The sequence below is a fragment of the Panthera uncia genome, chromosome A2, assembly GCF_023721935.1.
Source record: "Panthera uncia isolate 11264 chromosome A2, Puncia_PCG_1.0, whole genome shotgun sequence".
Classification (NCBI taxonomy): Eukaryota; Metazoa; Chordata; class Mammalia; order Carnivora; family Felidae; genus Panthera; species Panthera uncia.
In genome coordinates, this window is record NC_064816.1 from 35,809,623 (window position 1) to 35,832,243 (window position 22,621).

The 22,621-nt window shown below is 40.0% G+C and overlaps 1 protein-coding gene across 3 annotated transcripts in view; it reads left to right on the forward strand.

Moving 5' to 3' along the window:
* The window catches only part of MITF (melanocyte inducing transcription factor), a 219,744-nt gene that overhangs the window by 184,601 nt on the left and 12,522 nt on the right, over positions 1 to 22,621 (forward strand). For 2 of the 3 annotated variants that reach the window (XM_049640881.1, XM_049640882.1), the window contains exons 3-7: positions 4,160 to 4,387; positions 5,452 to 5,535; positions 7,732 to 7,827; positions 16,390 to 16,507; positions 19,470 to 19,526. In XM_049640881.1, the coding sequence (XP_049496838.1) occupies positions 4,160 to 4,387; positions 5,452 to 5,535; positions 7,732 to 7,827; positions 16,390 to 16,507; positions 19,470 to 19,526 (583 nt within the window). Of the gene's footprint in view, positions 1 to 4,159; positions 4,388 to 5,451; positions 5,536 to 7,731; positions 7,828 to 16,389; positions 16,508 to 19,451; positions 19,527 to 22,621 lie in introns of all 3 variants that reach the window. The other variant, XM_049640880.1, reaches the window with a different exon arrangement.

Genomic DNA, 22,621 nt, shown 5'->3' on the forward strand with positions numbered 1-22,621 from the left:
TGAAGGAAGAACAGAAGAAGCACAAAAAGAGTGTAGCAGTAACAAAAGGAAGAAGAATTTCAAAGCCTTTGGAGTTTTGCACTTTAACGTGATAGCTAACATCCTTTATTTATATGAAACATCCCTTATATCGACAAAAGAGTATCTTTTGAGAGAGTATGAAGTATTCTAGCTTTATTCTGTGGTCTGTGCTTCAAATGCTCAGCAATACCTAACTTGACTCTCCAAATTCATTAACTTGGGGAGGGTTAGTCTGAAGGTCACCAGCGTGCAAAAATTATCGGGCAGTCATACAGATGTTTACTGCTGCATATATGTTTTCATTTGTATGCTTGCTTGATTAGCTATTGAAAAATTAACAAAAGGGAAGTCTGAGGAGCTATGATTTAGGATGGTTTTGTTTATATGGCTTTTAAAATTGTCACAGGACCTTAGAGCCTCATAATATTGCTGTGAGAAGGTTCGAGGGTTCAGGTACTCGTGAACCTGTGTTCTAGATCAGCAGGTCTCAAAGTTGATCAGAGAGCCCTGGGGGACTCCAGGACCCTTGTAGTGATTTTGCCAGGTCACAACTACTGTCTTCATAATACTAGATTATTTTCCTTTTTTTCATGCCCCTCTTGCGATTTTACAGAAGAGTTTTACAAAAGCTTCGTGTGTGTTAAAATGTCATTGTTCTGAAGACCAGTGGAATGTACCGCAGCGTGTCATCTTGCGTTTTAAGATTTTTTTGCTTTAATTCCTAATATGGTAAGCACCGATAGCTAGGACTCACATAAATACTCCCGATTAGAACGGTTTGAAACAGTCTTAAGACAAAAAACGTTTGAGAACTGCAATGTTTCAAGCTATGTTTCTAAGCCCGTCAGACGTGTGTTCATTTAATGCGGAAATACCTCTATCATGCAGGCTCTGTTCTCATCCCTATTGAGCACGTGGGGAGATGAGAGCCTGGAAATGTTCATGACTTGCAGAGGGTCATCTAAACAGTTAAGTTGCAAAGCCACAATTCGAATGCAGGTTTCGAATTCTTAACTGTGCTGCTCGGCATGCTGTCTCTCAGGGAAGCAAAGTAAATGCCTGGATTTCGACAGTAACTTGTCCTCAGAACCTAGGCCACCCCCAGGGAATGTAGATAGGAAGATTATCCTTAAGGGTGGTGTGAGGCAGAGACCACATTCTAGTGGCTTCTGGACTGAGTCCAGCCCACACATGTGTTTAACTTGTCTTATGCAGTGTGAAAGTCAAACAACTGGATGTCAGTTTTTTAACCTGGGAGATTTAACTTCAAAAAGAAGTTTACATTGCCTAGCTACATCTCAGAATTGGAAGATCTCGACTGGATTGATGTACCCATGTGGCCACCGTCAACCACGTTTCATGTCAGCCATTTCTTTTAGATGAGACGTGTGTGTTCCAGTTAGGCACAGACCTCACTACTCCCTATTAACCCTAGAGCTCATGTTCCTCATTTATGTTACCTGTTTCCAGTGTTTGGAGACAGTTGGAGATGTTCTGCTTCCTGCATAGTGTGTATAGCTAGTCTGTTCTCAACTTATTTGGAAACTAAAATGACGCTGACCGTGAAGGGACAGAGTACATTCAACTCCGATCACCTCAACCTGGGTATTAGGAAAGAGCTTACTGGCAATGCTGAATAGAGAGCAGGTCGCTTCCTTTCTCACTAAAGCATAAAATTCTAATTCATTAAAGAATAAGGATCTGCCAGTGAATTAACATTTATTTTTAAATGTGTAGCCCTTTCTTTGTCTAAGTGTAATAGTGAAATAAGCACATTACACGCATTGCCCTCATTTTATGTTTATTTTAGTAATGTCTGTTGTCCTCATCATTATCGTGTCTGGACCCTTTCATAAACTTAAAATGTCTCTGTGAACCTCTGTGTGCATGTTAGATCAGTCATTTGAAAACTCTCTGAGATTGCCAACGTAAAGAACTTCCATTTTCCTGGGCATTTGGACAGCATTACTGAATTTCAAATTTTTATGCTTTAAATATCTCCCTATTTCAGCAGTTAATATTAACCATTTATCACAGTTTTTAGGTATTTATTTCTTTGCCTTTTTCTTCTTTTGTCTCACCCCAGACTACAAGCTTCATGAAGCTGGTAGTCAGATCTATTTGTTCGCAACGTATATTCCGTGTCTCACACGGTGTTTAGCACATACTAACAGTAAATAATGGAGCAAATAAATGAGTAAAGATATAAGTACATCGGTCATGTATATGATAACTCTTACTCTTCTATATCCCTAAGAGTTATAATAAGAGTTTTGCTAAACACTTTCATGCTTCCCACCTTGGTGAAATTGGGGAGACGTTTATTTCTTACTCTTCACGTAAATATACATCCAGCCCCGTGTGTGTGTATGTTTTTCCTGTTCTGCTTAGGGTAGTTTCCCTTCTTCCTGATTTTAAAGTCAGTAGGAGAGTTACATATCCATGCAACTAAGAATAAGATGCACACTGAGACTAGGATATAGGATGAGGCCATTGAACTTGAAAGTGCAGCACAGAGACTCCTCCAGAGACGCTCTTCCTGCAGTTGCCAGTTAGAGAGTTATGTGGCCATTAGAAAGTCTCGTGTGTAATAGTAGCTTTTAGGCAGTGTCTTCTCCAAAGGGGGCATCTAGCTCTTAACCTATTGCTGAAAGAGAAATACCATTGTCTATTAATACTACTGGAACTAAAGATGAATAGTGAATCGGCCTTGATCTGACAGTGAGTTTGACTTTGATAGCTCATCACTTAAAAAGGTTCTTTTATAGTTATGAAAAAAGCATGACGTCAAGCCAGGGGGAAAAATTGATATAAATATTGAAGACCAAGCTCGTTGAGCTTTCAAAAAAAAAAAAAAAAAAAAAAAAAAAAAAAAAAAAAAAAAGCCCCTTGTGCGAATGGGTTTTTTTTTTTTTTTACACGCATAACTAATTAGCTTAGGTTATTATAAGCAGGGCTGCTGTGATAAAGTTTCCGGTGGTGTCTCGGGATACCTTGTTTATAGTGCCTTCTCTATGCCAGTCAGTCTTCGAATCGGCATTACAGAAAGTAGAGGGAGTGAATAGCCTACCGTTTCTCGTTGGATTGGGGCCACCTAAAGCGTTGTTATGCTGGAAATGCTAGAATATAATCACTATCAGGTGAGCTTTACTCTTATTCATATTTAGTGTCTGAAATGCAGTGCAATAAATTGAGTAATTCACCTTTTCATTTTATTGTACTCTTTCCAGTAAGTGCAAGTCTGCTAGTTTAATGCTATTTACTGCTTGTTACTATAAGAAGTAATTCAATGTGGTTTTGAACAAAGTAAATATTAGTAGGGTTTTTTTTTCCCCCTAGTGCCTGGCTGTGCTCTCTCCATCAGCTCCTGTTCGGAGCTCATAAGATCAAATTGTATTTCTCAAGGAAAAAGTAACTTTAAATTGACTATCACTGATTTTTTTTAAGCCATTTTTAATCCTGTATTGTTTATAAGAAAGGAGAAAAAATATCCTGGTGCCTTAATAGCCATGCCTTTAAAAACACATACATGTAAGTGTGAGGTGTTTGAAAGAAACTGCTTAATGTTGAGTTCAAGATCTTAATTAAAATGTTGAATAATCATGTCCAAATGAAAGTGGGAGGAATTAATCTACAACTAGTTGATTTAATCATCAGAATGTTTCTGTTTATTTTCTACAACCGTTTTACAGCTGGTTCTTAAGGAGGTTTTTGTTGTTTTTAAACAGAAAGCTGTTCTCTTTGCCAAGGAAAGTAAAATAAATTGTGATGCTCCTTTTTCTGGATTGTTTTGATTTCAGTAAGCTCTTCCAGTTGTGTTGGGAAAAGTTTTGCCCTACAGATGGTTGCAAATTTTAAATTCTTAGACATGAGCAGAAGGGCACAAGGTTTCCAAGAGATGTGCAGCTAATTAGCAGGGAAATAAAACAGGGCAAAGTATTACCCCAAATCCTGAGAGTTAGACTTTAAACTTCAGTAATATCAAAATCCATTAGCACAGTGCCTGGTACATAAACAGGGGCTTAATAATTTATTCTGTTGGTGGACTGGCCAGTCTCATGTTTGTGCCTGAGAAAAGAGCCGACCGAAACTCACGAATAACGGCGCTGTCTTCTCTTCCCTCCGTGGCTATGTTCAGGTGCAGACCCACCTCGAAAACCCCACCAAGTACCACATACAGCAAGCCCAAAGGCAGCAGGTAAAGCAGTACCTTTCTACCACTTTAGCAAATAAACATGCCAACCAAGTCCTGAGCTTGCCATGTCCAAACCAGCCTGGCGATCATGTCATGCCACCAGTGCCGGGGAGCAGCGCACCCAACAGCCCCATGGCTATGCTCACACTTAACTCCAACTGTGAAAAAGAGGTAATTCATGTCTCCTCCCCTCTCCTGTCTTCTTACACTAAATGAATGTCTGTTGGATATTATTCCCACACTTGACTGTGGACTCTCTAGTCTGTCTGTGGGGCCACACGCACTGGCCTTTGTCCCAGTTTCTGCTACGTGGCTGCCGCTCTCCGGCTTCTTTCTCACCATCACCGGGTTATTGGGTTATGGCTCAGGACGGGACACCTGGCCGCTCCCGAGTGGGACGTGGAGGTGAGGACACTTTCTCTCCCACCCTGTTTCCGCTCCGTTAGCTGAGCGCTCTCTTCTCTTCAATGCCTTTCCATTTACAAAGCAGTGAAAATGCAGAGAGAGGAGAAGGCAAGGTGGAGAAGGAAAAACAAAAATAGAAAAGGTGTGGGACAGGCGGTTTAGAAGTTCCGCTTGTTGTGAATGCCTGGAATAGTATTTTTATTTCTCCCTGAGTTGAAGAGGAAAAAAAAAAAAAAGCACAGAATGTGCGTGGATGGATTTGAATAATGTAGCACATGAGAATTTAACAGAGAAGCAAAGGTTTAATTGCTAGATAAATTCCGTTTCATAATAAGATTGCCGCTGCCGTGAAATCTGCTTTTGTAAAGGCTGGATTGGAGACAAGATTCAAAACACACCTCAAGCTAATTGTTGCATCAAAATTTGAAGCATAAAAATACCTGAGAGGAGAGTTGTGATTCAATGCCTGTTATTTCCAAATTACGAGATGATAAGCCTCATTTTAATGGAGTTTTACAGTACTCTGAAATGTTCATGTGATTTCAGAGGTGACTTTTCTGAAGTTTCTGTATTCTAGTTTCTAGAGGGACTCAGTCTTTTTTCCCCTGGGCCCAAACCAAATGTCTTATTTTTCTCTGTCCATATTTGTCATCTATCAAGCTGATTTGATGGAAGTTCTTTGTGCACTATTTTATTTCTTGGTCACTTTTACTTTGTTTGAAAGCTTATTATTTCATCTTGTTGCTGCACCATCAGCCTCGTGTGAACATGTCATTGAAAAGCCATTTGCAAATCCAAGTCATGGGCTGATTTTGCTTGTGTTTTTACAGGGATTTTATAAGTTTGAAGAGCAAAACAGGGCGGAAAGCGAATGCCCAACTATGAACACACATTCACGAGCGTCATGCATGCAGGTACTGAATGACTCGGCAGCCCAAGGATGTAACACTTTGTAATGAGAATCTATATTTGTGGCTCATCACGCCTTCCTGATGACTTCAGGGTTATTTTCCCCTCATTGATTTTTTTTTTTTTAAATGGAGAAAGCTATGAGCAAGGCCATTTTCCTCATTGTGGCGCATGATTAAATAACTAAATGAAATTAAACTTAAAATACATTTTCCCTAAGTTGCTTTAAGTGATTAAAAAGTGCTTGAAATCCATAAATTGTGAGACATAAAATGTAAAATGCTGTACTCATTTAGGTACCGTCATCAATGTGTTACACAAATTTGTAGGATATCAACTTCAATAGGCTATTAATAAAACCAAGATATGCGTGTTTGTGTGTGTGTGTGTGTGTGTGTGTGTGAGAGAGAGAGAGAGAGAGAGAGAGGGAGAAAGGTCTACATATTGTTTTACAAAATGGACTCTCATGAAACATGCATTTGAAATTTATTTAATAATATTTCATGGATTTTTTGCAAGTGATTAGAGATTCTTCTGTGACATCCTGTTTAATAGATGTATAAATAACACCACAAACATTTATTAACATATTTATATATTTTACAATGTGTGTATAGATATATAAGAGAAAGAAGAATAAGCAATGAAAAATTGTTTACTTTTCTGTATTTCCAATTATTAACTTGCTTTAGTGTTTTTTAAATCAGAAAAAGAAACGATTTAAAAAATTCTATCTATTCTATTTTATTAAAAATAAAAATTCTATTTATTCTATCAGTAAAACCCACTAATTTTATTTCCCTAAAAATTTACAAGGAGAAGTTGTGCATAAGTCCCCTGGCCCATTTGACTGTTCACCTCAATCAGAAAATCATCCCGTAGAAGCAAACAAACCTAACTGGTCAATCTAGAAATGAAACTAAACAATGTGCTGGACGTTATTCAACCCGAAATTATCGTTGTCAGAGGTCACTTAATAACTCTCATTTTTTGGGTGTTTACTATATCCATGGCACTCTGAGCCACTTTTTATGCTTTATCCTGAGATCTCACAAGAATCCAATAAGACAAGGAGTATTATTAACCCCATTTTCCAGATTGGCCTGTTGAGGCCTTTAAAAATTGAGGGTGTTGCCCTTACTACAGAAAGCGGGAGAATGAGGATTCCAATAAGCCCTGTGACATTGGGGCCTGTCCCCTTTCATTGGAAATGACAAAAAGACATGAAGAGCATTCCTCTGAGCTCTGAGACCTCACTGTGTACTTGCGAAGCATTATTGAGATTCAAGCCTGAGTGCATGCTCGCAGACACACAGGCACATACCCAACTCAAATACATAAGGTGTTTACAACGAAATGTTCTCACAGCCTTGTCTTTGCAACTGCTGCAAGGCACATGTAATCACTGTTGTTTATTATCATAACTGATGTTTTGGTACTTGAGGAATAAAATTGATCTAGAGGGACTGTCAGCTCCACCACTGTAATGATAACCCCGTCCTGGTGTACTCCTGGGGGAGCCCCGTGCACATTGGCAGCCGCACAAGGAGACGCTTAGTTTATATAAGTCACTGTAAAGATCAGTTCAGGGTTCGCCAGTAGCCTGAGAGCCACAGTGACCCCCCCAACACCAGTCCGTAGGAGAGCAAAGGTCTGAGTGACCGCCCGTGTTTTCTTACTTCAAGGAGGGTCTACAAAGGCTATGGGGTATAGTCCTTAGAGAAAAAAAGGAAATCGCAGCTGTCTTTCAAGATGAGGTTTCCCAGTCCAGCTTTCCTGTCTAGGAGTGGCAGTTGAGCATAGTGCTTGAGAGAATGGGTTCAAGTTGTGGCTCGAACTCTTCTTCATTGGGCAAGGTGCTTCTCCTTCATCTCACCTGGAGAATGGATATACTCATAGCCCCTACGCTGATGGGGCTACTGTGAGGGGGAAATGATTGAACCCGTCCAAAGCCCTGAGCCCAGTGCCTGGCACCTAGTAATCCCTCACTAAGCACTGGTTACAGATGTCATCCTTATCACCGGTTAGTGTCAGTGACCTTCAGTGATGTTCCTGTTTGGCAAGAAGGGATGGTAACTTAGAAATCTAAGTGAAGAGCATTCAGTGTTGAGGGTAAGAAGAGAATCATGGATCTCTCTTTGGGTTGCTTTGTACAGTTTTTGCTTATATTTGTCTCTTCCATTGCCCTTTTTTTCCTACAGATGGATGATGTAATTGATGACATCATTAGCCTAGAATCAAGTTATAATGAAGAAATCCTGGGCTTGATGGATCCTGCTTTGCAGATGGCAAATACGGTATTGATGACTTTTTTTTTTAAAGAATATCTTGAGTTATTGCCAGTGTTCTCTCCTTTTTTCCTGAGCTTTTGGTTTATTTCTGCAAGTGGCTGAGAAATTTATTAATACTAAACCAAGGAATTGTCTCAAATTGAGAAATTTATTAATACTAAACCAAGGAATTGTCTCAGGATCACAAATAAGTGACTTTGACACCAGAAATTAAGAATTTCTCGTGGGTTTATCAGTAACCCCATGATAAAGCTCCACGTTCCCTGGCATCCAAGTCCACTGTCACTTGGACAACAGGCTTCCCCTGGACATCTAGTGACCAACATAGTGCCCGCTGCCAAGGGCAATACTATGGAGTATACTATTTACAGTAGCATTCTCCTTGGCATGACAAATGAATGCACCTTTTAAAGTAAAAGGTGGTACCTTACTATTCACAGATGATAGACTGACGTTTGAGTTGCCTTTCTTCATCTAAATCTATTCAATTTTAGTTAATAAAGCAGTGGTTTATTAAATTTCCTTCTCTCTATAATTTGGAGCCTTGCCTGTATTGGTTTTTTTTTTTTTTTTTTTTTTTTTTCACTCCTTAGAGTGGTGGCTTATGTTACCACTTAGCAAAGCCTTACTGTGGATCTTATTTAGTCCTTGTACTAATTCTGTGACTCTAGTCCTTGCAGTAATTCTGTGAGTCAAGTTGGGGGTCGTATCATTACCCTCGTTTTTAGGATTAGGAAAGGTTCTCTGGTCTTGCACAGATTTCCATAGCTTGGGTGTGTCAGAGACAAGACTCTTCAATTGGCTTTGGAATGCCTTGTCCAATCTTATTTTGTTTCCTCTGAGATCAATGCCACGGGGCTATCATATTCTTGAATAACCTATATTTGAAAGGCTAATTTCCATAGGAGAGAGGGATGTGAGAGGAGTTCTTCTCTGATGGGTACAGAGTTTGGTATTTGTAAGATGAAGAAGTCCTCGAGATCTGTTTCACAATGATGTGAATAGACTTAGCGTTCCTGGGCTGTACACTTCAAAATGGGCAAGATGCTAAATTTTATGTTATAGGAATTTTTACCACAATAGAAAATCTTTTTAGAGCGTAGGTTCCTATAAATAAATCCCCATGGCCAGGGAATATGATAGCCCTTGCTTATTTACACCAAACTAGTTTACTATAGTACACTCAAGTTTTATAGGTAGCATTTTCTTTTCTTTTCCATCTTGTTTCACTTCTTTCAGTTCACTTACCTGAAGTCCTGAGGGGTGACAACCCCCCTTGAAACCCCAAAGTCTTTTCTAGGATCCTCAGTCTTTGTCAACTTCCTCCCCATTTAAACTCACCCCCCCCCGCCCCCGTTTTTGAAAGATCTGGATGTTCTGCCATCTTGACAGATGTTTCCATGCCACAGTCTCCCCACCCTCTTGGAGCGCTTAGTTGGCATCAGTCGGAACCCTTCTGCTTCCAACTTTGTGCCTCTTGTGAGGAGGGCTACCCTTGTCAGCAGTCGAAATCCTGGGATGAATATGAGCAAAACACTTGGGAGAACTTGCACGGTGGAATGTATAAATATACTCGGAAACATGGGTATGTTTACAATGTTTTCAATGCCCTCGCTGCAATTATTAGCAATGGCCCAATCAGCCCAAAGGAACTTTGCTTGATGAAGGTGGTCATTTTGCCAGTGGTGTCGAGTGGTATCCGGGCGCACTCAGGAAGACTATAAAGTTAATATGATTTTTTTTTATAAATCATTTAAAAAATTTTTCTCCAATAGTGAGGACCTTTGAAGTCATCTGAGCCAACCGAGTACTCTGTGCATTAGCCTTCCCTTATATATCTTCCGTTTCCCCCGCATACACACATAGAATCAGTCGTGCATCTTCTTGAAAGCCTCTAAAGAAGGATATGCACTAGCTCACAAGACAAACAGGAAAACAATGGTTAAGACTTGGGGATTTGTGCTCATATCTGGGTTCCTATCCAAAGCCTTCCATTTCCTCTGTCATCTTGCGTGTTACGTAGCTTCCTGAAGTCCTACATTTATCCATCTGTAAAATCAGACTGATAATTGTACCTGCCTCACATGGTCATCTCATAAAGTATGTGTAACATTCAGCATTGGAAACAAGTTGTACTTAACAACATCGAAATTATGAAGTAATTTTTTATACTATCAAGTAATTTTGATAGTATTTTATTCAGGTGATATTCCTTGAGCATCTATAATGTGTCTAGTTCTACTGTAAAATAACATCATACTTAATAATTATAATTCAGATGTTACAATGAGTTTCTGTATGAATTCTAGACATGGGTCCCAGTTTGCCTCATGGAGAACTTGTGCTCAGAACAATCCTTCTTCTTTTTTTAATGTATTGTGTGTTTTTTTTAATGTTTGTTTATTTTTGAGAGAGAGAAAGAGACAGAGTTTGAGCGGGGGGTGGGGGGGAGAGAGAGAGGGAGACACAGAAACAGAAGCAGGCTTCAGGCTCTGAGCTGTCAGCACAAAGCCCGACGTGGGGCTCAAAACCACAAACATGAGCCGAAGTTGGAAGCTTTACCAACTGAGCCACCCAGGTGCCCCCTCATGACGAACCTTTTGAAGACAGTTTTCAAGACCCCCATTTGCTTCTCTTCTTTATTTTTTTTAATGTTTATTCTTAGAAAGAGAGAGGGAGAGAGAGAGAGAGACAGCATGAGCAAGGGAGGGGCAGAGAGAGGGAGACAGAATCTGAAGCAGGCTCCAGGCTCTGAGCTGTCAGCACAGAGCCCAACGTGGGGCTCGAACTCACAAGAGATCATGACCTGGCCGAAGTTGGATACTGAACCAACTAAGCCACCCAGGCGTCCCTGCTTCTCTCCTTTAGACTGAATACCCATGTCTCCTCAGTCATTCTACAATAGAATGGAAACCTTATTTCTTGATTATCTGATTGCTCCTAAGCTAACTTTATGATTGAATTAGCATTTACTGAATACCTACTGTGTCACCAGCCCTGAGTGAAGTGCTGTGGATGAAGATGAGTGAGGTTTCCTACCTCTGCTCATAGAGCTTCCCAGCCTGGAAAGACCTTGAATAGAGGAGGGTAGTTCGGGAGTAGAGGCGCAATCTCAGGAGAGCTCCTGGGTGGGAAAGATGCCCTGGGCAGCGTTGAATTAATTCCCAGCCAGGGCAGGAGTCACCTGTAGCACCCTCAGATGTCGCTTACTATCCAGGCATTCATTACTTTTCTATATTTGCACGCTGAAAAAGTCTAAAGGTAACCCCAGCAGAACCAGACCATGACCAAAGCGGTTCATCATTTTGCTATTAGTGGAGACCCTATAATATAGAGATTAGGAACTCAGATCATGAGCCAGACAGCTGAATTGAGTGCATACTCTTGAGTGAGTTATTTGACCTCTCTGACTCACTTTCTTTGTCTGGAAAATGGGAATAATAATAAGAGCATCTAAGACAATAGAATTCGTATGAAAATGGCAAGAGCTAATCTACAAAAAGCATTTAGAAGAGTCTTGATTCTGATACACACTTACTAAATGTTGGTTCCTAGTTCTTATTCTTGATAAACTTGGGCTTGGGTTGTCAAAAGAAACAACAAAGCTACCACACGTCACTCACATTTTAATTTCTCCCCCAACAGTAGAGTTTAAACTTCACGTTCTTTATGTTAGGCATTTCTTTTCCGTTTATTTGATTCTTTGATATGCTTTATTTCAAGTTAACTTCTTGAAAAAAAAAAGTAAAGTGGAAGGGACACTTAGAGAGGAAACTATCCTAAGGGAATTGGAGTCTAGAAATAACTATTCTAAGAGCACAAGGGCCCTCTTGTACCATTACAAACAAAGAATAAAAGTCCCAGTTTACTTGTGCTCACAGTGCTCAATTGAGATTCAGAGAAAGGGAACATCCAGAAAGAAAAAAATAATAATATTTTACAATGATCATTTACTTGGAAAAATATTCATTTTGGTGGAGCAGAACATTGAAGAACACAATTCAGACCAAGTTTGGGGCACAGACCCATAGGCATTCAGCCCCTCTTTATTTGTCCCTATCAGACTGTGGCTTCGATCTGGACATTGTACACTTCTATGCTGGAAGTGAAATTTTTTTTTTGTTTAATTTTTTTAATGTTTATTTTTGAGAGAGAGGGAGAAAGACAGAGCATGAGCGGGGGAGGGGCAGAGAGAGAGAGGGAAGCACAGAATCCGAAGCAGGCTCCTGGCTCTGAGCTGTCAGCAAAGAGCCCGACGCGGGGCTCGAACTCACGAGCCATGAGATCATGACCTGAGCCGAAGTCAGATGAGTAACTGACTGAGCCCCCCAGGCTCCCCACGACATATCCATGTTAACAGAAGATGCCTCTTCCTCTTCCTTAGCTTCAAAGATATTATTTTGCCCTAATTATAAATGTTGGCTATGTTTATGGGGCAGTTTTTCTAACCCAGAAGGGGAACCACAGAATCCTTTCTTAAATATGCATGGCCGATTTGTAATTAGAAAGCCATGTTTATTTTTGTATTTATTTAAAAAAAATTAAAACAAATTTTTTAAATGTTTTATTTATTTCTGATACAGAGAGAGACAGAGCATGAGCAGGGGAGGGGCAGAGAGAGAGGGAGATACAGAATCCGAAGCAGGTTCCAGGCTCTGAGCTGTCAGCACAGAGCCTGACCCAGGGCTTGAGCTCATGGACTGTGAGATCATGACCTGAGCCGAAGTCGGATGCTTAACCGACTGAGTCACCCAGGCACCCCTAAAAAAAATTTTTTTAATGTCACTTATCTTTGAGAGAGAGAGACAGAGCACGAGCGGGGGAGGGGCAGAGAGAAGGGGAACGCCCAGAATCCGAAGCAGGCTCCAGGCTCTCAGCTGTCAGCACAGAGCCTGACGTGGGGTGCAAACCCACAAACTGGAAGATCATGACCTGAGCCAAGGTTGTATGCTTAACTGACCAACCAGGCACCCCAGAATGATGTGTAATCAACCTTCCACTTAGTAGTTTCAACGAATGACAGCCATTAACACAAACAACATAAGGCACCATTTAGGGGCAGAGTCTCTCAGCTTCAGCCCCACTAACATTCGAGATGGATAGTTCTTTGTTATGAGGCTGTCCTGCTCATTGCAGGATGTTTTTAGCAGCATCCCCAGTCTCCACCCATTAGATGCCAGTGGTACCCTCCACTCCCCCCCAGTTATCACACCCTAAAATGACTCTAGAAGTTGACAGATCCCCTCGGAGAATGGGGGGGGGGAGGTCCCCAGTGGAGAAGACTCGATTTGAACACTGAGCCATTAATACAGCCCTGTAGTTCCCTTGATTCCTATATTTAGATTTGCACTGCAGCCTGGCAAAATTGGTACAGTGGTTGACAGGCTACATAGTAATTAACATGGCATATGTGGTGTCATTGATCAAAGTTTAGAGCGGATTGGGAATACAGTACTTTGTAGAAAATCATAATATTACCAAACCTGGCAGTGTACTGATCACTTAAACACAGTGTTTCACCCCCTGTTACCTCTAATTGTTACACAACCCTGTGAGATGGGTGATGTGATCACCACTCTTCAGAGGTGGCACCATGCCTCAGAGAGGTTAATATCACACAGCAGGTCAGTAACACAGGCAGGTTTTAAGCTAGTTCTCTGGCTCCTAAGCCCGCCTATGAATGGCTGCACTACTAATGTGTAAATTTGAGCATCCATACTTGGCTAGTGAGCAACTAGGTTTTTATTTGCTTAGATCCAGTTGGAGATGACTTGAAAATTGCACTTTCTAATTGGTTTATCAACAGATTGACACTACCCCTCCCCCAATACTGTTATTAATATAGTATATGAACCTCCTACCACAAAGCTCTGTTCACACATAGCTAGCCCCATGGTGTTTCTGCCATAAAAGCCATTAAGATGACATCCACAGAGTGCCTTTCTAGTTCTGTACCTGGCCCAGAGTAGGACCCCACACAAAAAACTGTCCCCAACAAACTATTCTGGCAAGGTACATGCTGCCAGCTCCTGTTCGGCAAGTGTTGGAAAAGCAGCTAGAGCAGGAAATCTTTCAGAGAAGTAGATGGACACTTATGAGCCGTTCTGGGGACTGGAAGTAATGATGTCTGACCTCAGTGGAGTACCCGATAAGGCGTCTTGTTCTAGAGATTTTAATTCATCTCCCTTCTTGGCGGCCCCACTGTCACTCCCTGCCATTCACAGCAATCTTTTCTGGAGTTTTCAGCTCCCTCCCAATCCATTTCTCTCCGGGGGTCCCTAGTCTTGCTCTCTTTCTCCCCAACGCCATCCTGCATGTCTCTCCATCTGTCTGTCCACCTCTCTCCCCGTATGCACATGTGTCTCTCTCTTCCTGTTTCCACCCCTACTCTGAGTCTTTGTCTCTGTCTCATTCCCAATTTTTGTTTCTTTTGCTCCATGTCCGTCTGTCTCTGTCTCCCTCCCGCCCTCCCTTCCACGTGAGTCTGCATTTATTTGGTATATGTACACACATTTTCCTTTAGAATATGTTTAGAAAATATGTTCTTGTCCTGGAAAAGCTTATAATCAGATATCTGTTCACTGTAAATCCTTTGGTGACTTAAAGATTTTTTTTAAAGCTCTCTATGTATGTCTTGTCTATTAATTTTCCCTAACAAATCATCATAATAACACAATTGCACGTGTTGCTTACAGTTTGCATTTGAAAATATAATAGATATGATTTGTATTTCTAGAGGAATGGAAATATATTTTTTTAGCTTGTTGCATTGAATTTTTAAAGCCACATCCTTAGTTTATTAATACTCAGTAGTTCCTCAAAAATCTGAAACTCCGGAAAGATAGGAGGAATCCAGAGGGGTTATGAGATGTCATAGCAGCTTTAGAAGTTTTGATGCTCTAACTCTTTACAGTGCCGTGCTGAGAGATTTGCACCCCTTTCCTTCTGGTGTCTTAAGTTGGACAAGAGTACGACTGAACACACACAGGAAGAGACTGACCCTAAGAAGGTGACCTACTTCAAATAAAACCACTTAGTAAAATGACAGCTAATAATCACAGTCACTTTTGATCAGGTTCTTAGCTAAAGGGGCTTGAATTGTGGTTCAAGGACATTTTAAGTTATCACAGCGCATTGTTTATATGAATCTGTATAATGGGATATATATATATTACATTTTATATACATAACATACATCCTGCCTTCAAAAAGAAGCAAAAGACTGAGTGGAAAAGAGAGAGAGGTGTTCTGCTGATCTGTCTGTCCTCCCTGCCCTCAGGCCCCAGTCATATTAGAGCTGGTATCCTTGCTTACCTGCCAGAAAGTACAGGCCTCCCCCATCTCTTTCGTTTGGGGTTTAGTTCGGGGTTCATTTCATAGAGCACATACTTAGAAGCCACGGTGGATAGATGGTCGAAGGCTACCGATGAAGGGAAACACATTTCTATCTTTATTTTGTGAGATATTTTTATCTGTATGTTAGTAGCCACTGGAGAAAATGAAAGGTGAAATCTTCAATATCATCTTTATTGGAGCCCCTTGGTCAGTAAACATTCACTTTTCTCAGATGTGGAGTAAAACTTAGAATGTATAGTCAAGGACAGGAAGGGTTAAATGATCAGTTTCTTACACGGTGTTAATAGTTTACAGGAAGTGTTTGAATTAAGCTGGGAATGGGGAGTTCCTGCAGTGGCAGAAGTGAGGTCACTTAATTGTGTCCCCAGAGTGATAGTTGAGAACTTTATTTCAGCCGGTGGGAAGAGGAAATGTCCGGGGCCCCTCTTGTGCCCAAAAACGGACACATCAGACTCTTCCAGTGAACTCAGTACAGGAAAAGCAGCACTGGGGGCAGAAATAAGTTCACTACTTTAAATGATTCAACTCAGAACTGGAGAAAAACACTCTTAAGCTAGGTAGAGAAGGCTAAATACTTCCTTTTTTTTTTTTTTTTTTTTTGTAGTGTATGTTTTGTTCTTTTATTAAAGTCAGTGGGCTCCCTCTTGTGGCTTTGCGAAAGATTTCACTCTCAAGGAAAACAGCTCTTCTTTAGCAATGAGGAAACCATTTCTTTGCCAATAGAAAACACTTCTCAGTGCTTTTCCGCTGCAAAAGTGCTCTTTATGGTGAAGAGAGATAAAAAGGAGAGGGACGGAAAAAATGACTTTGATGAAAAACGTGCTTTGGTGAAAAAGTCATGCCACACAGAACCCTGTTTTACGGTAATAGCCGACCTTTACTAAACATATAGCGTATGCCCCTGGATGTGCTAGATAGTGAGTTTGCCACATTATCCATTGTCTGCACGCTCAAAATGTATGTATAAGCTGGTAATATAGCCATCTTATGGGTAGGAGATTCCGCGTCCTTCCTTCTCTCAAAGGGAATGAGCTAAGGTGACCATGTCTCTGAGTGAGTGAAAAAGTAAACATGTCGTGCTTTCCTGTTTTAAAAAAATGACTTTTTTGCATCCTACCATTTCTTTTAAGTAAAGCCTGGAATCGATACGGGTTCTAGCTGAATGAGGAGCTGTTCAACAGTTTGTTTCTATCACTGTTTTTCTGTCTCTAGTTACCTGTCTCTGGAAATCTGATTGATCTTTATGGCAACCAAGGACTGCCACCCCCAGGCCTCACCATCAGCAACTCCTGTCCAGCCAACCTTCCCAACATAAAAAGGGAGCTCACAGGTAAATCCTGGCAAGAGTGCCTCTTACTGGGAATTTTCTATTGATTTCCTGACAAACACAGTTCTCAAAATTGTGACCTCCAGACTCTTGCCAATTCGTAGACACACTTTTTTTTAGGTCTATGCGGTGGTGAAAACATTGAGCAATATTTTAAGATGGAAGATTTATACTTGAGAATTTCCAGTATTTGAGGTACTGGGAATTGGGACTGCTGTCACTCCATGGCATTGTTAGAACTCCATGACACCCCTCATTGTGTCTTTGGCTGCTGTCCCCTTTGGGCTGGGGGCACTAGGCAACATTTTTAATGATCAGATGTCTCTAACCCATCTGGTGTTTGTGCTAAGCCCCTAGAAGCATTTGCGTTTGAGAACCCTGGGCAGATATTTTGTTGGACATACATTCAAGCCCACAGTTGTCAGGATAGGGTAAGAATGAATTTCTTAACATCTTCAGATGCCTCCTGTTATTTTTGCTAAGTCACATGCAAAAGATTTATTACACGGAGTAAAAAAATAGATTATAAAACCAAGCAATGGGTATTGTTTGTTCCTGGGGCAAGTGTGAAATTACCTGTTTCACCATTTTGTTTAACGCTTTAGGGAGAGCATTTGGCCATTAAAACATGACGAAACGACATTAGAACTGGCATTCTATCATGCTGAATTTTATGGCCCTCACCTTATCCCCCTTTTTCATGTTTGGTCCTTGCATCTTGCAGGATTACGTGAACACGCTGAAAATACGGAAAATATATTTGGTGCGAAAAATTCCTATTTGTTCAAGGGTGTCTTTTTTAAAAAAATATTTCAGAAGATAGTGGCAAGAGAAAGACATTTGGAAAAACAAACATTGATTTGGTTTAAAAGAGATAATTAATTGGGGCACCTGGGTGGCTTAGTCCGTTAAGTGTCCGACTTTGGCTCTGGTCATGATCTCGAGGTTCGTGACTTCAGGCCCCACATCAGCTATGTGCTGACAACTCAGAACCTGAAGCCTGCTTCGTATTCTTTGTCTTTCTCTCTCTCTGCCCCTCACTTACTCGTGGTCTCTCTCTACTATAAATAAACATTAAATTTTTTTTTAAATAAAGGATAAAACTAATTAATATTAAAACTCATCGGAAGTCAACAAAAAAGTAGGAACCCTACCAGGAAGGAACAGTGTCATGAAGTTCTTAGAAAATAATGCTGAGATCTATACTAAGTAATGATAAAATGTGGTTAGCGTGACATGAACAGAATTCTTACAACTTAAGTGCAAAGTGGGGTTTTGAATTATGTGTTTGCTTCTTCAAAAACAAAACAACAGCGGCAACAGGTGGGAATGAGACAAATAGGTAAGGGGTAGACGTTGATTTTTTAAAGAAAGTAAGCAGATATAATGAAGTATACACTTCCAGAATCACTTTCTATCGTAGAAAATGACCTTTCCAGGCAGGAAAAGGAAAAATAGACAGGAATTAGGGTTCTGAACATTGCTAGTTGGAGCAGGAGTATAATGTAGCCAAAAGCTTAGGAGTCAGATCTGATCTACAGGGAAAAAAATACCTTTCTTAAGTTTGGTTTTCCCACCTGTGTTAGATTCTGGTCAGGAAGCAGAGACCACATGGTGATTTGAACAGTGGAGGTTTAAAATATAGAATTGTTAACCAAATACAGGCTAGCAGCTACTTAGGATGATATGTTAAAGAAGATCCTGAGGCTGCAGGGGGTATCCAGGCTTGAGAAAGAACCTCCCCCACCCCTCATGCCAAGAGTCCACCCCCTTGGGGAGGATGTGGGTGAAGCTACCAGATGGTAGAGAAGTTCACCGGATTGCCTTGGCCAAAGCTGGTCCACAGTTAGTGGGTTGAAGTTGGAAGGCAGAAAACCATGGTGTGTGGCTGGCAAACTGAAAAAAAAAGGCGGGGGGGGGGCAGAAATAAAGTGAGAAAACAAAAGATAGTGAAGTGGAGGGTGTACGAATAAAAGTTGTCTGTAATGCTCATGTGAGAAACAAATAGAAAATCATTTGGATTGAACTTCCCAGTTGAAATAATTTAGCTTCTGAATTATTTATTTGTACATAATAATACATGCATAATACATACATACATACATACATACATACATACATACTTTAGTGGCTATGAGTTATGCTAAAAAGGTTTCTATTTTGGGGTAAGATTCTGAGTTAAGGTAGTGTAATCTTTCAGATAACTCTTCTGAAAAGGAAATAACAAAGGTTCCAGAATCCCGGGATTAGTCAAAGGACTGTTTCTCTCTTGTTTTGGTTTGCTGTCCTGAAGGGTGCAAAGTAATCCCTCATCACAGAGAACTCACAAGAGTTGCTATGCAAATGCATCTTTTCCAATAGAGCTGCTTCCATATGCTTTAGTACCCTATTCCTCTGTTTGTTTTCATAAACCCAGACTAGGAAAATAGTTGCTCCTAAGGATCATAATTTCATTCCAGCAGGTTCTATTGGAACCTGGCTTCCAGTTCTGAAAAAATGAGTCCATTTCCACCAGTCAGTTAGAGAGCCAATGTGATAGCTTCTGTACCCAGTTTTTTATGTCAATGTTACAAAGGCCTCAAAGAAATAACCTCAAAGTTCTGTTGCATGAAAAGAAAATTTCACTCCTGATAATAGAATATCAGCTGCAAATTTCCCTAGTTCTCTGGTTATTTATTTTTCCTCTTGTATGTTTGTAGTGTGTCAGACATCTTTGTTACTGGTCTTTTACCATTTTGTAGAAGCCAAGTCTTTGCATTTATTTCGTAAGTATTGCTTTGGAAAAAATGCAAGCTTTTTAAGAATGGTAATTTGAAAAACCCTCTTTGGATTGTTAGAATCTGGTCGGATAAGCTTCTATATATTTAGAAAATGAGGTGTTTTGTAGTTGACATCATTGTGTGCCTTGAACCGTTCCAGTTTCTAATTACTTCATTCACGTGCACAGCGTGTATTTTTCCCACAGAATCTGAAGCGAGAGCATTGGCCAAAGAGAGGCAAAAAAAGGACAATCACAACTTGAGTAAGTTGGTTTTACGTTCATGATATTTGATTGGAGTGGATGTTCCCCCTTATGTCAAAATTGTTTGAAATCTTACAGGGGAGGAAATTGATATGTATAGCTGTTATAAAGATATAATTTATGGAAGAAAAATTGTTTTTCAGAGAAAGTAACATGTATTTTCCCCATATTTTATCTCCAATCAAATTGAATTTTTTCCAGTATTCTGAAAAGTATTTACTTTACTTGTTTATAGTAATGGTGTGTGTGTGTGTGTGTGTGTGTGTGTGTGTGTGTGTGTGTGGTGAGAGGGAGACTTGATCCCCAACTACCCAATTATAAGTGTTGCTCACACTGGAACTTATTAACAAAAGGGGATGATGGGATCACCTTCTCCAGTGAGATTTGAAAGAAAAAAAAATAAAACACCTGGAGGGGAGTCAGTGGGTAAGGTACCCTCCCAAATTTCTGACTTTACTTGTGACTTAAAAAAAAAAAAAAGTCTCCTGACATGTAAAAACACATTTAATTTACTCTTGATCAAATCTTTAAGCTTTTTCCTATGAGAACTTAAGGTTTTTGTTTCATAAACAAAAGTAAAAGAGGCTGCACAGTTAAAAATAATTTTTCATCTTTTGGCCTCCTGTCCTCTTCTTCCTAAATTGAGTTTTAAGAATGTAATAAGTTATGTATAGACACTTTGTTGTGGTAAAAATGATAGAATTAGACCCGAATTTAAAATGATAGAATAAAGCTAGAATTCTCCTCTGATTCGTAAAAGTCATCATTGTTGGTTTGTTTTTCTTTTTTCTTTTTTCCAATTTGTTGTTGATCTTGCCAGTCTCTGCCCATGTGTTTAAGAATACACACACGTGCACATGCACACCGAGAATAAATAGTGGGCTTTTTGGTGTCTGTTTTAACACAAGCAGTATCATGTTATCCATATTTGTTGCTGTTTGCTTTTTTATACTCAGCAGCCTTTCCTGAAGAACCTTTGCAGTTGTTAGTGTAGGTCTGTCTCCTTTTAAAAAACTGTTATATAGTATTCCATAGCATGGCTGTGTGAAATTGAGTGATTCTCCTACTGCTAAGTGTTGAAATTACTTCCAGCTTTTCCCTGTACTTTTTTTTTTAATGTTTATTCATTTTTGAGAGACAGAGAGTGACAGAGCACGAGAGAAGGGGCAGAGAGAGAGGGAGACACAGAATCAGAAACAGGCTCCAGGCTCCAAGCTGTCAGCACAGAGCCCAACATGGAGCTTGAACTCACAAACTGTGAAATCATGACCTGAGCCAAAGTCAGATGCTTAACCGACTGAGCCACCGAGGTGCCCCCAGTTTTTCCCTGTTCTAAGCAATGCCACAGTGAGCATTTGCACACGCGCCACTCTGTCTGTGTACAGGGGAGTTTCTTTCTCCAGGTCAGGTACTTAGAAAAGGAATCGCTGGGTCCCAGAGGGGATGGGTTCTTTCTTTTAATAGATACTGTCCTTCCTAGTTCCCATTTCAGCTGGGAGAAGCTCTGCTTCTTTTAACCCAAAGATTGGGAGTAATATTTCTAAGATCTCCTCTGGCTTCCAAGTAATTGTACTCTAAGACATTTGTTCTTTCTATATAACTTAGAATTAAGATCATCAGGCGTTACCCAAAACTCCACCTAATTGACCTGTGGAAAACGAAGTTGGATCTTGTCAAAAACAATACCTTTACATAGACACCTGAACTCTCAAGTTTAGGGTTGTCAGTAAAATATAAACATGATTAGGTCATACTCTGAGGTCTATAAAAAAAAATCTTAAAATCTCATCTAACCATGAGAAATGAATACTCAAGGGGTGCATGGGTGGCTCAGTTGGTTAAGCATCCGACTTCGGCTCAGGTCAAGATCTCACAGCTCCAGAGTTCGAGCCCGGCGTCAGGCTCTGCTCTCAGTGCAGAGCGCACTTTAGATCCTCTGTCCCCCCTCTCTGTCCCTCTCCTGCTTGTGTGCATGCTCTCTCACCCTCTCTCTCAAAAATAAACATTAAAAAAAAAGAAATGAGTACTCAAGGTTAGATTGTCCATTGACATAGCTCTTCCTCTTCTAAGAACTTACCTTGTAAAAGTAGTTGCCAAAATGTGCAAAATAATACATTCATTTGTTTACTCATAACTATTTACTGAGCCCTCATTATGTCTGAGGCATTTTTCTACAGAAGTGAACTAGACAGATAGGCTTCTCACTTATGAGCTTCCATTTGACTCAAGGGCAGACCCAATAGATGAGCAAACGAATACATTAAGGTGGTGTTTTCAGTACAGAACAAAAACCACGATAGGACTAAAATGTGTATGTGAGCACTGGCCAAAATATTCATTATACCACTGACAGAGGGAGAAATTAGACATAGTCTAAATATTCATCAGTGGAGTATTTGTAAATAAATTACAGTATATCCCTATAAAGGATACTCAGTGTCTCTTAAGAAGAATGGGGTTGGTCTTTTTTACCTGATTTACATGGATAGCCACAATATATTACTGAGTGAGAAGAGTTAAGTGGCAGATAATATACATGTTATTATCTCAGTATGTAAAAAGAATACACTAAGTATGTGTGTGTGTGTATATATACATACATATGTATATATATGTATATATATGTGTGTATATATATGTGTGTGTGTATATATATATATATATTCCTCATAGAACCTTCTATCATCTGCATATTTCATTTGTTTATATATATCATAACATATAATATGCAACATTTAATATAAAACATTTTGTTTATATTATAGTATATTAAATTATTATATTATGTTATGTTATCATAAATTATATATTACATCAGAAGCAAACGAATGAAATATGCAGATGGTTGAAGGTTCTATGAGGTGAGAAAGTACAGGCAACAGGATAGAGTGTCAGGATAGGCATGCGAGGTGGTGGTTCAGTTTTAAATAGGGTGGTCAGAGAAGGCTCATAGGTAAATCTGAGGCACTACCTGAGGTTGGTGAGGGCAGAATCATACAGATATTTGGGGAAGGGTGTTCCACTCGGGGTGAACAGCAGTATGAAGTCCTAAAGTGGGAAGTGGATCTCGTTTGGTTGAGGAATTGCAGGAAGCC